Source organism: Tursiops truncatus, chromosome 3 (assembly GCF_011762595.2).
Source record: "Tursiops truncatus isolate mTurTru1 chromosome 3, mTurTru1.mat.Y, whole genome shotgun sequence".
In the NCBI taxonomy this organism is placed as follows: Eukaryota; Metazoa; Chordata; class Mammalia; order Artiodactyla; family Delphinidae; genus Tursiops; species Tursiops truncatus.
Genome location: NC_047036.1, coordinates 26,475,554 through 26,491,271, shown reverse-complemented (window position 1 = coordinate 26,491,271; position 15,718 = coordinate 26,475,554). Strand labels below are relative to the sequence as shown.

Genomic DNA, 15,718 nt, shown 5'->3' with positions numbered 1-15,718 from the left:
GTGCTACAAAGAAGTACAAAGAAACAAAAACAAAATACATGACTGTGGACTCCATTTACTCAGAGGTCGTTTTTATTTCTCCTGCAGAGTGATTTGGGGGAGTTGAGGTTGAGAACTAGGTGAGGAACTTCAGTGTGCTTGCTGACTCTACCCTTGGTCTTTGTGCCCCAAGAGTCTGCTTTGGCCTGAGATGCTTTGCCTAAAAATACCCCTTTTCGCTGTCACTGTGGCGCTTAGTTTGGTAAACTGGTGACCTGTGTGGACACCTGAAGCCCAGCTGTTCCCCATGGTGTGTCTCCAGCTGCTCTTTGCTTCCTTAGGCAGCTTCCGTTCCAACAAGCGAGCAGACCCTCTCTGTTGGAATTAAGCCAGCTTTTTGTTGCGGTCAGATCTGTGGGTTCTGAGGCTTACACTGCTGCGATGGGTCTTACCATTTACTCTCTAGCCTGAGGTTCTTACTAGGGAGAATGTGCTAAAGTGTTTGGATTATTTAAAGGCCTGGGGAATGCCTGGTAAGAGTGATCCTTGCTAAGAAGCACGAGTAATCCTTTCACTGCTGTTCAGTAAATGATGAGCTGTCAAAACAGGTGAGGGCTTTAGTTTGGATCTTGGTGAGCAGTTACTTTCTTCCTTCAAAAAGAAAAAGTCTGAGGTAGGGGAAAAAAGCAGCAAATCTAAATGTGAGAGAAAGGACTTAGAATGACACATGAGTAAGTTTTTTTTTTCACACACACATACTGTACTTTATTTTTTACAAGAATGAGTAAGTATTGCTTAGCTCTTGGGGTGAGGGTGCTGTCTGAGGTTGTTGCCTATTTCCCTGTCCTGGAGACTTGTTACAGTTGAAGGGACACTTGATGGTGTATATATATATATATATATATATATATATATATAATTTTTTTTTTGCAGTACGCAGGCCTCTCACTGCTGTGGCCTCTCCTGTTGCGGAGCACAGGCTCCGGACGCATGGGCTCGGCGGCCAAGGCTCACGGGCCCAGCCGCTCTGCGGCACGTGGGATCTTCCCGGACCGGGGCACGAATCCATGTCCCCTGCATCAGCAGGCGGACTCTCAACCACTGCGCCACCAGGGAAGCCCGAGTTATGTCTTAATAAAGCTTTTACAAAACACAGTTTAAGAATCAGGACTGAACTTGGTGTCAGAAGTCCTGAGTTCTGGCTTCATCACCTGTTTAGCCCTGTGAGCCCAGGCACATTATTTACCCTCTTGGAGCTTCAGTGGCCTTATCTGTAAAGTGGGGATGAGAATTCCTTACAGGACTGTTGTCAAAATAAATGACGTAGAACATGTGAAACAGGACATAGGAAAACCTCCAGCAAATTATATATTTCCGTGTTTAAGTTAGACGTATATTTTTGCGGATAACAGATGCTTAGTCTGAAGTGCTCTTGAGCGTTCCCAGCTCGCCCTGTGGAGTGAACATGTATTGTGGCTGAGAACTGATTTGCATGATGAGTAAACAGCAGAGTCCTTAAGGACTAGGTCCCAACCCTGCCCCGCATCTGTGGTCTTGGAACCTTGAGTCCAGACAGAGATCGTTAGTTTGCCTCTTACTGCATGTCTGCTCCCCTGGCTTCAGGTGCTGCTGACGTGCTTTATTGTCAGAGTAGTCGTTGCTTGTATCCAACTGCCAAGGCAGTGTAAGGTTAGTAGAGTGGAGCTGTGGTCAGTGGCAAAGCTGGTACCTGATAAGGCTGGCTCGGAAGGGAGCGGAGCCCCCTGGCCAGGAGTGGGGAACCAGCAGCCCTGGGAATCAGCTCCAGGGAACAAATCTTATTTTGATTTCTCTAGCTTCCTGGACCAGGACAGTAGATAGATTCACTTAGTCTCTAGTCTCTATCCTCAGTGATAAGGCTTCCAATTTAAAGTCTGTCTTTGAACGTGCCCCTGCCCTATTCATGAGACTAGAATGTGTTTCAGGAAGCCAGCTAACGGAGAGGTGTGGGAAAGGTCAGTAATACCTGCCACTAATCACATACTTAGGTAGTAATTTTTATTTATTTAATTTATTTATTTTTGGCTGCGTTGGGTCTTGGTGCTGCGCGTGGACTTTCTCTAGTTGCGGTGAGCGGGGGCTACTCTTTGTTGTGGTGCGCGGGCTTCTCATTGCCGTGGCTTCTCTTTGTTGCGGAGCATGGGCTCTAGGCGCACGGGCTCAGTAGCTGTGGCTCGTGGGCTCTAGAGCGCAGGCTCAGCAGTTGTGGTGCACATGCTTAGTTGCTCCGTGGCATGTGGGGTCTTCCTGGACCAGGGCTCGAACCTGTGTCCCTGGCATTGGCAGGCGAATTCTTAATCACTGCGCCACCAGGGAAGCCCTACTTATTTATTTATTTATTTAGCTGGCTCTTAGTTGCGGCACACGGGATCTTTTAGTTATGGCATGTGGGCTCTTAGTTGTGGCATTCAGGATCTAGTTCCCTGACCAGGGATTGAACCTGAGCCCCCTGCACTGGGAGTGCAGAGTCTTAACTGCTGGACCACCAGGGAAGGCCCGAGAAAGCTTTGCAGAGGACTTGAACTATGTGGACAGTGGACTGGACGAATTGGGTGGGCGGGACAGGGGAGAGCGGACTGTGGGGTCCAGCGGCTGCGCAGGGGGCTGGATGGCGGGAGCAAGACCCTGATCGTGGGGGTGCGCAAGGTGCGTGCTGGCGGCTGGAAGGAAGAGCAGCAGCAGGGAAGGACGGGCGTGGACGGACTCTGGAACCATTAAGGAAGCAGAGCAGACAGGATCATGAGAGGCAGGGGATAGCTGAGAATGACTGCTGGGTGTACGGTAGGGCCAGAGTCCAGAGGACAGCAGGTTCGGCGAGGGGCGGGGGAAAATGATGAGCTGACTTAGAAATGTGAATTTGGAGGATCTGAGGGACATTACAGTACATGAGGCCAGGAGGCTGTTTGGGGTCCAGATCTGGAGCTCTGAAGAGAGATCTGGAGTAAAGATACATTTGAAGGGAGGAGGGTTGTCAGCATATGTTGTGGGAGAGCTGCCCCAAGGAACAGAGGTCCTGTGGACCCTGCCCAGAAAGGAGATGAGGAAGAGCAGCCAGCCAGAGTGTCGGTCGTTTGGCCCAGACGCATTTCTGCTGATTTTCAGGGCTCTAAATGACACTTCCTGAGGGTAGCAGTCTTTGCTGACCCCCTCCGAATGCGGTTAGGTGTGTCTGCTGTGTTGCTGTTGTGGCCTCCTGCACAGCGTAGCAGCGTACACGAGTCATTACTGTTGCTTGTGCTGTGGTCAGACTCCCATGTACTCTGAGGAGGTCAGGGCTGTGCCTTGTGTTCACATCTGCTTTTGCTGTGCTGGTACGGCAGGTGCCTAAGAAATGACAGTTCGGTCAGTGAAAGAGTGTCTGAAAGGCCGGGGAGAGGAAACGGTGTCCTTGGCGAGGATGTGGTCGGCGGACAGGAGCAGGCTTATTGTAGTGAAGGGCATGGCTCTAGACAGGCAAACCCAGGCTCAAGTCTCGCTTCACTTAACCTTGGTCAACCTCATTTTCCCCATCTCTAAAATGGGAACAGTAACGGCAGTTAAGAGTTGTAAGGATTAAGTGAGATGATGCGTAGAGATAACCTTCTGCAGGTGTCTAATGTTTATTGCACTGAATACCCAGTTTTCCAGTTATTATTTTTTTGTCTGTCTGAACATCTTAAGGGCAGAAGTCAGTTCTTCATCTTTTTACACGGGGCATTTGGTAGGTAGGTCACTCAGGAGCTGTTGAAATGAATTGGTATCTATTGGCAGTGGGTCATCTTGCACCTCTGAGTAACCAGACATACAGCTCGAGTGTTGACTCACTGGTTTCGCTGCCCAGGCTCACGGGAACCCTGTGCTTTGGGCCACGCCTTCTCAGAGACGTAGTTCTGAGAGGAGATCAGATGGACACCTCGTAATTGCTGGGCCACCTGTATGAGGTGGGTCGCAGTGGGTGTGTCTCCTTTGGGCCACAGGCTTGCTGGAGAATGGGTGGCAGTTCTCACGTCTCGTCTGGCACAGACGTGGCCAGAATAAGAGTGCTCCTGGCTCCGCACGGGGCGAGTTTCTTAGATGTGAGGGCAGTGGCAGCTGCGTGTCCTGGGAATTGTTGATACTCACCGCGGCAGCAGGAACAGACGTAGGTCCTTTTGACCTGTGGGGTAAAATGTGCGGAAACTGGAAGACTTGCTGTTCATGCCCTTTATCCTCTTTTTAAGCTAAAAGAAACAAACATAAAAAAGTAGCCATAGCATTGGGGTAAATGTTGAAATAGGAATTAACCCCCAAACCCCAACCTTGATCCTCGCACTCTGGCAGAACTACCCTCCACTTATGTTCATGCCGCTGTTCTAACTGAATTCAGGCCACTGAGATACCCTAGTTTTGAAGACTTGGACGTTCTTTGACCAGTGCCAGCCGTCTCTGCTGTTCTTTTGTGCCATAATAGCAAGCTTTGTCCACACTCAGATGGAGTAGCAAGAGGCGCTGCACAAACCACAGGGATGGTGTTTAACGCCCCAGTTGTTGAAAATTTGCATCATTTTCAAATGAGTTCCTTTTCAGGCCTCTTGCAGGGAAAAGTCTGTCAGCATAACTAGTGGAACCCGTTCTGCTTGATTGTTAAAGAACTGTACTTTTCTAGCCCTCTTTTCTTACACATTGAGCATGATACTTAATTGGGGTCAGTAAGGACTTTTGTCCCACGTGTCACAGCTCTGGAAGTACAGTTGTGACCATTTGCTGATGAGGCAGCTGGGCAGGGAGGATCAGAGTTGAAGGGTAGTGGGATAGAAGGAGCAAAGGGTTAAGGGGGACTCCGGGCCCTTCCCCGAAACCAGGTGACAGTTTCAGAAGCTCCCGCTGCTCCAGAGAACAGGGCTGGTGCAGAGGCAGCTGTCCCTGGACGCTGGTTGAATTTCCTGGGAGATCCTGGGATGATGCCAGGCCCATCCACGGCACCTGCTCTCCTGCAGTTCTTACTGGACAGGCTTCATGACTTCTAGTCTTTCTGGATTAATACCACGTACATGACAGCCTTTAATGGAATGTTCTTTACAGTATGATGAGAGCATTTGGTGATGCCACCCACGTCAAAGCCCAAGCCTAGATATTGTCTCTTAATCTCCCTCCCATGTGTCTCTCTGGTTCCTGCTGGAGTGTTTTTAAAAACCTCTCATTACCTAAAGCCATTATTAATTAAATTACTCAACGAAATCTTCTGAGCACTTACTGTTTGCAAGGCCTGTATTGGATTCTGGGACAATATGGCAAGCAAAAAACCAGACAGAGGACCTGCCCTCAAAGAGTTTATAGATTGGTGGGGAGATAGACTTAAATAATTACATAAATAAATGTGAAATTGCAGTTATGACAAGTGCTAGGAGGGAGAGATACACAGGGCTGTAAGAACGTGGAAACAGAGAGGGCTCCCCAGAGGAAATGACCCTTGTCCTGAGGTCCAATGGATACTTAAAATTCACAGGGCAAGGAGGGAAAGGAGACGCATTCCAAGCAGAAGGAACCTGGACTTCAGATAGGAAGGGGCTTGGCAGGTACGAGAGGCTGAAGGAAGACCAGTGTGGCCAACATGCAGACTGAGGAGGAGGTTGGTGGGAGAGCAGGGCGGACAAGGAGGTGGGGACCAGGCTGTGCAGGGCCTCCTTGCAGGCTTTATCAGGTTGTTGCCCTCCTGCCACCAGTAATCCAGAGCAGACCGTGCTGTGAAAGGAGCACTGCCACTTTAGGTGGAGAATGCATAAGAAAGAGGCAGATGCAGGTCGAGCAGGTGCAAAGCTGTTGCAGTGGTCCGGGTGGGAGATGATGGTAGCTTGGACCAGGGTGGTGCTGTGGAGGTGAGAGAGGAGCATGGGTTGTGGGCATATGTAATGGGTCTTACTGATTGGATTTGGTGGTGAAGGACTGGGTACTGGGGTGAAGGAGAAGGAGGTGTAAGGGGGGCTCTTAGGATGACATGCTCTTGAAGGGGGAAGCACCGGGTAGCCCAGACTGTACATAGCAGTGTTATTTGCGGTTGGAGCCTTCCCTGGAGTGTGGTACATCGAAGATTCCTGCTGAACTCTCGCGGGTTGGTTGGGGTGACACCCAGAGACTAAGGCCTTGGAGGACCCAGTGGAGTGAGTCATAGGAGGTGAACTCTCAGCTGGTGTTGAGGAAGCCCCCGAGTTCTTTCCCACGTAGCGGCCATTACTCCGGGGGGGTACATGTATTTTGTTTTTTTGCTTCTGTCCTTTCAGCCTCTGTTTGCCTCTCCAAAACAATTTTAGGCTTTCCCTGGGCTCTTTTATTGATGCTTGCTTTGACCTGGTTTCAGGTGGGTATAGCAGATACATTCACTGATCTTTCTGTCCTGTTTTCCTTTTTTTCTTTGTTCCACAGAAGAGGTAGTGTGGCATCATGTAAGAACACAGGCTGAGCCAGCTACCAGGTTTGACCTCTGCTTCCACCACATTCTAGCCGGGTGTCTGCTTTGTCTGCAGAGTTGGAGGTAACAGTGGCTATAAGAGCCCTACTCCAAGGCTTGCTATGAGAATTAACTGAGTTGATAAGTATAAAGCCCTTTCAACGATGCCTGCCCCAAAGGCTCTAGAACTGTGTCATCATTATTCACCTCTCAGCCTTAGTAAGCGTTGGCCCTTGAAAGTAGCCACTTTGGCATTCATAGCATGGACACTTGTGATTTCTGCAGTCTGTAAGCGACCCCTGAGTCATGATGTAGTCATCTGTGATGTCAGTAAGGAAGAGATTGTATTTATTTATTTATTTTTTGCGGTACGCGGGCCTCTCACTGTTGTGGCCTCCCCTGTTGCGGAGCACAGGCTCCGGACGCGCAGGCTCAGTGGCCATGGCTCACGGGCCCAGCCGCTCCGCGGCATGTGGGGTCTTCCCGGACCGGGGCGCGAACCCGTGTCCCCTGCATCGGCAGGCGGACGAAGAGATTGTATTTACTCATCCAATTGTAAAGGTCAGGTTGGACAGCGTTTTAATCACTCATCCAGTAAATTTGCCAATGAAGACAACAGCTTATACACATTGAGAACTCAGCATGGTCAGGAGTAGGACATGCACGTGGGAATCTCATCATGTCCTGTAACCCACTTTAAGATCCATGTCCAGGGCTTCCCTGGTGGCGCAGTGGTTGAGAGTCCGCCTGCCGATGCAGGGGACGCGGGTTCGTGCCCCGGTCCAGGAAGATCCCACATGCCGCGGAGCGGCTGGGCCCGTGAGCCATGGCCGCTGAGCGTGCGTCTCCGGAGCCTGTGCTCCGCAACGGGAGAGGCCACAATAGTGAGAGGTCCGCGTACCGCAAAAAAAAAAAAAAAAAAAATCCATGTCCAGATTCAGTGCATCCAGACGTGGGCTGTACCTTACTGTTAACCCTTTCCCCTCTTCTCCATTCAACTATGCTCGTTCTCCCCGGATCAACAACAAAAACTTTGAAATATTATCTCCGTATTTGTTCTTTCTGTGTTTTTCTTGTGGAGTTCAAAAAGCTACTGTAAAAATACGGAGGCAAAGGAACTGTGGGACATAGCTGATGAGTACTCTCCATTCTGTGCTCCCTACCTTCTCTCTACCACCCATACAGGCCGCTTCCCAAAGTAAAGGAAAAAATTCACATTTTTTGAGGGGAGGGTTTCTTTATGATTCCTCTTTGCATACCCTGACTTACTGGAGTCCTCTAGGTTATTTCTCTTCTCAGGACTGGTGTATGTTTTGATTTGGGGAGTGGAGGATGGTTGATGGTAGTGGCAATGGTGCTTATTTTTTTTCCTGAGTTGATTATCTTGTAAGAATTGATAGTGAACATTTATACTTGTTTTGAAGTGTTAACCAGAGACAGGTTAGATATTAGTGATGATTGCCTGCAGCATGGCTCCTTTCTTCCAGTGCGCAAGTGCTTGTATAGGTTTTTATTCACAATTTGTTGCCATCTTTCAGTAGCGTAATCTACTTTGTTTGGTTGTTTTTCTGGCCACGCCCCGCAGCTTGTGGGATCTTAGCTCCCCGACCAGGGATTGAACCCAGGCCTATGGCAGTGAAAGCTCTGAGTCTTAACCACTGGACCGTCAGGGAATTCCCAGCTTAATCTACTTTGAATAAATTCAGCAGTCGGGAAAGCTTACCTTTTGCTGGCATGCCTGAGCAGTCCCTTCCTCAGATGCGGTGTTCTCTTAAGAAAGCCATTAGTTTACTCTTTTGGTCTTTTTTTTTTTTTTTTTTTTTTTTTGCGTTACGCAGGCCTCTCACTGTTGTGGCCTCTCCCATTGCGGAGCACAGGCTCCGGACGCGCAGGCCCAGCGGCCATGGCTCACGGGCCCAGCCGCTCCACGACATGTGGGATCTTCCCGGACCGGGGCACGAACCCGTGTCCCCTGCATCAGCAGGCGGACTCTCAACCACTGCGCCACCAGGGAAGCCCTACTGTTTTGGTCTTATAGTGGGTTCAAAGTACTTACTATTGCAGAAGAAAAGACAGCAAAGGACAGGACCTAAGTCATTGTAGAAAACAAATCCTATTAACAGAAAAGTGCCGTTTCTTTTTCTACGACTTCAGGTATTACTGTGCAGTCCAAGTCTAATGGAATTAGGACCAACCTGGATGTTGTGAATTGCAGGAGTTTCTGATCCACAATTAAAAAAAAAGAATTGAGAAGCCTCCTGAGTGGTGTCAATTTAGTTTCATGTGGGAAACAGGATTGAGAGAGAAGCAGAAATTATTGTACTCAGAGTCTTGAATCATTGCAACTCTTAAGTAGTATGTTGGAATTCTTTGTTTAGTCATCAAAAGAAAGGAGGAGAAAAAAGAAAGGAATCAAGAAGCATAGATTCTGCTGGGTCCAACAATTGTAACAACTCCCATTTACTGAATATGTATGCCAGGTGTTTACACCTGTTTCTCTTCATATCCTCATACTGAGGTGGTATTGTTTCCATTCACACAGGAGGAAACCAAAGCTCAGGTTAAATGGCAAGCCCAAGTTCATGTCTGTAGGTACCAGAGCTGGGTTTGGACTGTGGTCTCAAGTCTGTATTATTTGTTTTCAGTACATGCACAGAGAGAAGTTTGGAGAAGCCAGGGGAAAGACAAAACTTAAATTGTCAGTACTAGGCTGTGTTAAAAATACAACTCTCTGCTTTAAAAAAAGGGAAATTTTGTTCTAAGATACACATGGATTCCCACCTAATATGTAGATGCAAATGAATTTCTCCCCTCAGATTTTCTGTTTTAGCGGAAAAAACAGAGTATTAAGTGTCCATTTTAGACCAGTGGAGCGACTTGGAGGAAATAAAATGTTGTGTTATGTCTTTTTAGCACTTGGTGCCAGATGTGATAGAAGGAAATTGTGTTTTGGAACCTTTAGGGATGTTATGTTGCCTCTTGGAATTTGCCCTTCTGGCTGGATAAAATTAAACCGAGAATAACAACTTCAGTTTTTGACTCAGAGCCCTTGTAAGCAGTGAAGGGTTGATGTGAACATTTATAAGCATTTTGGCCTACGAGAGCTTCATTGTAGAGACCCCCGCTCCATTCTTCTCAAGGTCAGTGATCATCTGGCAGGGCCCTTCCCTTTTTGTGCCTTTGCTGAGGGGCCCTAGGTCCATCACACTTTCGAGATGTGCGCATTCTGAATGTGAACTTGGTAAGAAACTAGTTTTTGAGAACCAGTGGAATGGAAACGACCAGGCTGCTTTGCAGCTTCTCAGCAGATTCTCAGGAGTGTAGCTGGTGTTAGCTTTCACATGCTTTTGTCCTGTATGAGGCAAATCCTTGTACAGTGGAGTACAGTTTTCTTAAGGGAATTTTTCTGATTTGTTCTAATCAGTTTTGTAACAGGAGACTGGTTTTCTGTTATACGCAATGGCTGTGATGACTTTTTTTCTTTTGTGGTAGGAAACTGGAGACCATGTTTATTGGAACTAGGACACAGCAGCGAGGAATGTGGGCTCTGGAGTTAGTCGGGGCTTGGGCCGAACCCTTGGTTAGTGACTTATTTTCCTATAAAAGGGAAGTTCTGGAACCTCTTTAAGCCTCAGTTTCTTCACCTGTAAAATGGAGATAACGCCAGTCCTAGAGTTGTGAGGATTAATGAGGTACTAATGAAGTATACTTACCTGGCACATCATAGAGCTTAATAAATGCTGGCTCTTATCATTATAGTTAAAAGCATCTGGTCGAAGTGGAAGCTGGGACTGACAGCTTGGGGAGGGCTTTGATTGCTGTGCCCAAACTTGGACACACCTGTCTTTACTGCTCAGAAGTCTTTTTCACTTTGTGATTTTCAGCAGTGTTCCAAATAGATGAGGTTGCTGCACGGTCTGTGTTTTGGATAAGTAAAGTCTTGTGATCTGTTTCATGGCATTCGAGGCAGGGGCTCACATGCACTGGGTGGTTAGATTATTTTTGGAGGCTGGCTTGTCAGCAGCGGTGTATATCTTACTGCATTATTCTGACCTCTCCTTTCCCTCTCTGCAGCTGAAGGAAGTCTGATGAATAGTGGCAGCTTTAGTAGGAAGTCGAGCACTGTTAGGAATCTTGGTGGTTTTTCTGTCCCCCTAGCCGGTGTTGAAATTCCCACATGCTTCATGAGATATGTGACTCCTCCATGACTTAGCTGCTTGGTGGGTTTTCCCTTTTCACAGATCAATTTTTGGTCAGCAGCTTGTTGCCAACATCAGAACGTATTTAACATCATTCTAGAGAAGAGGAGTCCCTACTTTTAAAATGAAAAATGTGTACTAAGCTTCTGGGGCATTTTACAAAGACGAGGGTGAGTGGGGAAAATGTCTCCAGTCATTTTCTTTTTTCTCTCCCAGGAAATGCTTCTGGTGGATTCATTTTCATCCCTTTGAGAACATGCCATGTTGTGACAGTGTTTTAGAATGGAGAGCAGGTCTGTGGGAGTCTTCCTTTGCCATTTCTAGTGAGGGAAGGCCACCAGGGACCCTGCCTCCTTCCTGGGCGCGAATACTCAGGCTCACGAAGCAGGCAGTGCAGCTCCCGCTTCCCTTCTCCCCTGCCAGTCTTACTCGTGAGATTGGTGGCTCTGACATTGATTCCTAATCCTGCGGCCCCGGATATATTGCACGTTGACATGCTGCATGACGTGATTCTGTCATCTGTGGTTTTTCAGTTGTTAGTGCAGTTGGTCTAAGTTGATGCCGTTGGTGACAATCAGCAGAACCACTGTAGGTAGTTTTTGCTAACGAGGGGATCCATTTATAAAGATACAGGTGTGGTTCATGGAACTGTGGGCCAGAGGCGAGGGTGGGCCTCGCTAGAGCCTGGAAAGCCATGGAGTCCAGGCTGTGACTGCTTGTGTGTCTGGGTTGGGCTTTTATCTCCACGTATCTTCTTCACGTGTCTCATTCTTTGCAGAACAGCTTTCTCCGTGGCTCCATATTTGTGGCCAAATCTGCAGGTCTGGAGTTGAAGCAGCCAGTTTGATTAGCTTCTCTTGGCCCTTCAGCCAAATTAATGGGGAGATAAAACGATTAGCCGTTTGCTGGTACTGCTGTCTGTTAGCCCACGCAGGTAATGGGGAGGCAGTGACTCTCTCCTGGAGGTGGGGCACAGGGGACAGTTGTCTGGGGAAGGGGCGTTTGGGGTAGGACAGAGTTCTAAAAGATGTCTCCTAACTGTCTTGTTTATGGAATGTAAACAAAGAATATCACTAACCATTTCAAGAATTGATGTATGTAGGTAGTTTGGGGTAGTATAACATCTTTATTATCGGAAGATGATACTTCCTCGGACGTAACAATAGGGTAGTCTTCTCCGTGCTGGCTTCAGTTCCAAGCGCTAAAGATGATTGCTAGAGTTTTCTAACAGCTGATTGAATTTAATGAATAGCTTTGCTTTCCTCAGAGAAAGATGATAAACCTGTCAAAAATACTTGTGCTTTAATTCAGTTCTTTGTCAATGACAGATGATGAAAACTCTCAATGAGAATTTCTGAGTTACCAAAACACTCATAGCATTTACATATGCAAAAACAGTCCCTCTCGTGTAACCTAGAGCAATGCATCAGGGTCATCTGGGGAGCTTCTACAAAACCGGAGGCTGAGCTGCATGCCCCGCACTCTGATTGCTCAGGCTTGTGTTGGGGCCTGAGTGTCTGCAGGCTCCCCAGATGACCTGCCGCTCCACAGCTTTGAGAACGCTGCCTCAGAGAGGCTTGATTGATTGGCATCTCCTGGGGTGGAAATCACGGTCGTCTCCAAAACAGACCACACGCAAAACAGGTTCTGTGAAGACACCGTGACTTTGCTCTTGTTCCTCAGCCTCAGGACGGGCTGTCTGGGCTCTCCCTGCCTCAGACGTACCCAGGTTTCTTCTAGTGCCCTGCTTCAGCCTGAATCAACAAATTCAGAAAACTCATGCCAACCAGACACTTCTACCCAAAACAGACCAAAAATATTCCATTTTTATTTGTTGACAGAGCTGGTTGTGTGTTGTAGAATTTCCCACAGTCAGGATTTGATTGGTTGCATCATTGGTTGCATTTGATTGGTTGCATCCCCAGGATTTGATTGGTTGCATGCATTGGTTGTGTGTTGTAGAATTTCCCACAGTCAGGATTTGATTGGTTGCATCCCCATTTAACATGTTTCTCTGTCCCGGTATTCAACCTGTAAATTGGTAGGTTGATATAGCAGCTCAAGCAGATTGAGATCAGATATTTTGGCAAGAATTCTTCATAGATGGTGTGGTAGGTTGATGAGGGGGCCCAACATGCCTCTCTTTTTGTTATGTTAACAGTCATTCTTTTTCCAGTTTTTTACTTTATGATATTTTTTATTCTTATTATGGAAAAATTTGATTTTGACCCATGAAATTGATTTACAACCCACTAATAGATACAAGCCCTAGTTGGAGAAACACTGTCCTAGAGAGGGAGATAAGCATGCACATGGGTACTTAAAAAATAATATAGGTGCTAACAGAAGAATGTATAACATGAATATTCTAGTATGGGGATAAATTTGTTTATGAAAGTAACGAAAATCTACATAAAGATGTAACCCCTGTTGAACGTCTTAAAGTTAACAGCCATTTGTGATTGTTGTTTTGGTCCATTAATTCATTAAGCATTGCTAATTATCTTTGAATATCTGATAAACACTGAACCCAGCATAGAAGCATTTGAAGATATTTTTATTGAGAAACAGTGACACAGAACCTGGCCTTGATTCCTTATTAGAAGTGATTGCATCCCATTGCACTGCCGTATGGTTTTAGGTAACTTAGAATGAGGAAATATGTTCCCGGCCTCCTTTACTGAGCCCTGGTATGCTGCAGAGTAGATGGCTCACTATTGACTTGATACATTCATATTGGGTTGGCCAAAAAGTGCCTTTGGTTTTTAAGTAAAACTAAAAGACTTATTTTTCATTTTCACAAAGAACTTTATTGAATAACATATTCACCCTTTGTTCCACTACCTTCTGCCATTTTTCAGGCAACTTCATAATTCCATCTTCCCAAAACCTTTTATCTTTTTGAGCAAAGAACTGTTCCAGTTGCCTTTTACAGTCTTCCAGGGAATTGAAATTTTTTCCACTAAGAGAATTTTATAAAGACCAAAATAAGTGGACATTCGAAGGTGCAGTGTCTGGTGAATACGGCAGATGAATCAGAACTTCCCAGCCAAGCTGTAACAGTTTTTGCCTGGTCATCAAAGAAACATGCAGTCTTGCGTTATCCTGATGGAAGATGATGTGTTTTCTGTTGAGTAATTCTGGACGCTTTTCATCAAGTGCTGCTTTCAGTTGATCTAACTGGGAGCAGTACTTGTTGGAATTAATTGTTTGGTTTTCCAGAAGGAGCTCATCATAAAGGACTCCCTTCCAGTTCCACCATATACACATCACCTTCTTTGTTGTTTTTTTAAATTACTATTATTATTTTTATTTTTGGCTGCATTGGGTCTTCATTGCTGCGTGCGGGCTTTCTCTAGTTGCGGTGAGCGGGGGCTACTCTTTGTTGCGGTGCGCGGGCTTCTCACTGCGGTGGCTTCTCTTGTTGTGGAGCACAGGGTCTAGGTGCGCGGGCTCATGGAGCACAGGCTCAGTAGTTGTGACGCACGGGCTTAGTTGCTCTGCGGCCTGTGGGATCTTCCCGGACCAAGGCTGGAACCCGTGTACCCTGCATTGGCAGGCGGATTCTTAACCACTGCACCACCAGGGAAGTCCCAACATCACCTTCTTTGGTTGAAGACCAGCCTTTGGTGTGGTTGGTGGTGGTTCATTTTGCTTACCCCACGATCTCTTCAGTTCCACATTATTGTACAGTATCCACTTTTCATCGCCCGTCACAATTTGTTTTAAAAACAGAACATTTTCATTACATTTAAGTAGAGAATCGCATGCAGAAATACGGTCAAGAAGGTATTTTTCCGCTTAACTTACGTGGAACCCACACAATCAAAGTGATTAACATAACCAAGCTGGTGCAAATGATTTTCAACGCTTGATTTGGGTATTTTGAGTATGTTGGCTATCTCCCGCGTGGTATAACATTGATTGTTTTCAATTAATGTCTTAATTTGATCGCTGTCAACTTCAACTGGTCTACCTGACCATGGAGCATCGTCCAGCAAGAAATTTCCAGCACGAAACTTCACAAACCACTTTTGACACGTTTGATCAGTCACAGCACCTTCTCCATACACTGCACAAATCTTTTTTTGCATTTCAGTTGCATTTTTACCTTTCTTGAAATAATAAAGCATAATATGCTGAAAATGTTGCTTTTTTCTTCCATCTTCAATATTAAAATGGCTACACAAAAATTCACCAATTTTGGTAAGTCTTTTTAAATGCACGCTGATAAGACAGCTGTCACATACAATCTAGCAGAATTATTTCAAATGAAGTTAAAGACAACTAAGCGCTACTAGAGCTATCTTCTAGAAAAAAACCGAACAAACCTTTTGGCCAGTCCAGTAGTTTCCTGTTCTTACCTTCAAGCCCTTTACGCAGGTTCATTTTCTCTCAAAAGCACACAACAATCTTCTTTTGTTTTTGATCCTTGATTCTCACTGGAGAAAGAGGGGAATCATTCTGTGGACTGTCTTCTATTCTCTTTCTGACTCTGCTTAAGCTGCTTTCCTTTGCTCTGTGACTTTTGTTCCTTTATATGGGGAGTGCCCATCCCTGTCCCTCCACTTGGGACAACTGATAGTTGTCAATTCTAAATAATTAGTGTAATACATTGAACCAACTTGTTGAAATTTTCTGACTTCCTTTAGTTAAAAATACTTAAAAAAAAAACCTTAACACAACACTGTAAAAATCACCTATACTTCAATTAAAAAACAAAACAAAACTTAGCTTTTCACATAAACAAAAAGCTCCTGAGTGAATATGATGTTCTAGTGTGTATTATGAAAGTGTGGCTTTATGTTATTCATTTTGAGCCCTTAAATAAACAAAAATATTACCCCTTTCTCTTCTCTTTTAGGAAATTCACACAAATGAAAAGGAAGTAACAGAGAAGGAAGTAACTCTTCACTTGTTGCCAGGTAACAGTCATCTTAGCATCTTACCTCATGTGCAATTCAAAGCCAGTGATAAATTGTGTCATCCCTAGTAGCACTATATATAAACTCCTTTGTTTTCATCCAGACAGTGTGTGACAGTAATGAGTTGGACAAAAATATCAATGTCTTTAGTTCAGTAACTGCGCACCTGGGAC

At 46.0% G+C, this 15,718-nt stretch overlaps 1 protein-coding gene across 2 annotated transcripts in view; it reads left to right on the top strand.

The window, feature by feature from the left end:
• Positions 1–15,718, top strand: part of MTMR12 (myotubularin related protein 12) — a 65,690-nt gene that overhangs the window by 10,956 nt on the left and 39,016 nt on the right. For both annotated transcript variants that reach the window (XM_019930189.3, XM_004319594.4), the window contains exon 2: positions 15,485–15,545. In XM_019930189.3, the coding sequence (XP_019785748.2) occupies positions 15,485–15,545 (61 nt within the window). The remainder of the gene's footprint in view (positions 1–15,484; positions 15,546–15,718) is intronic.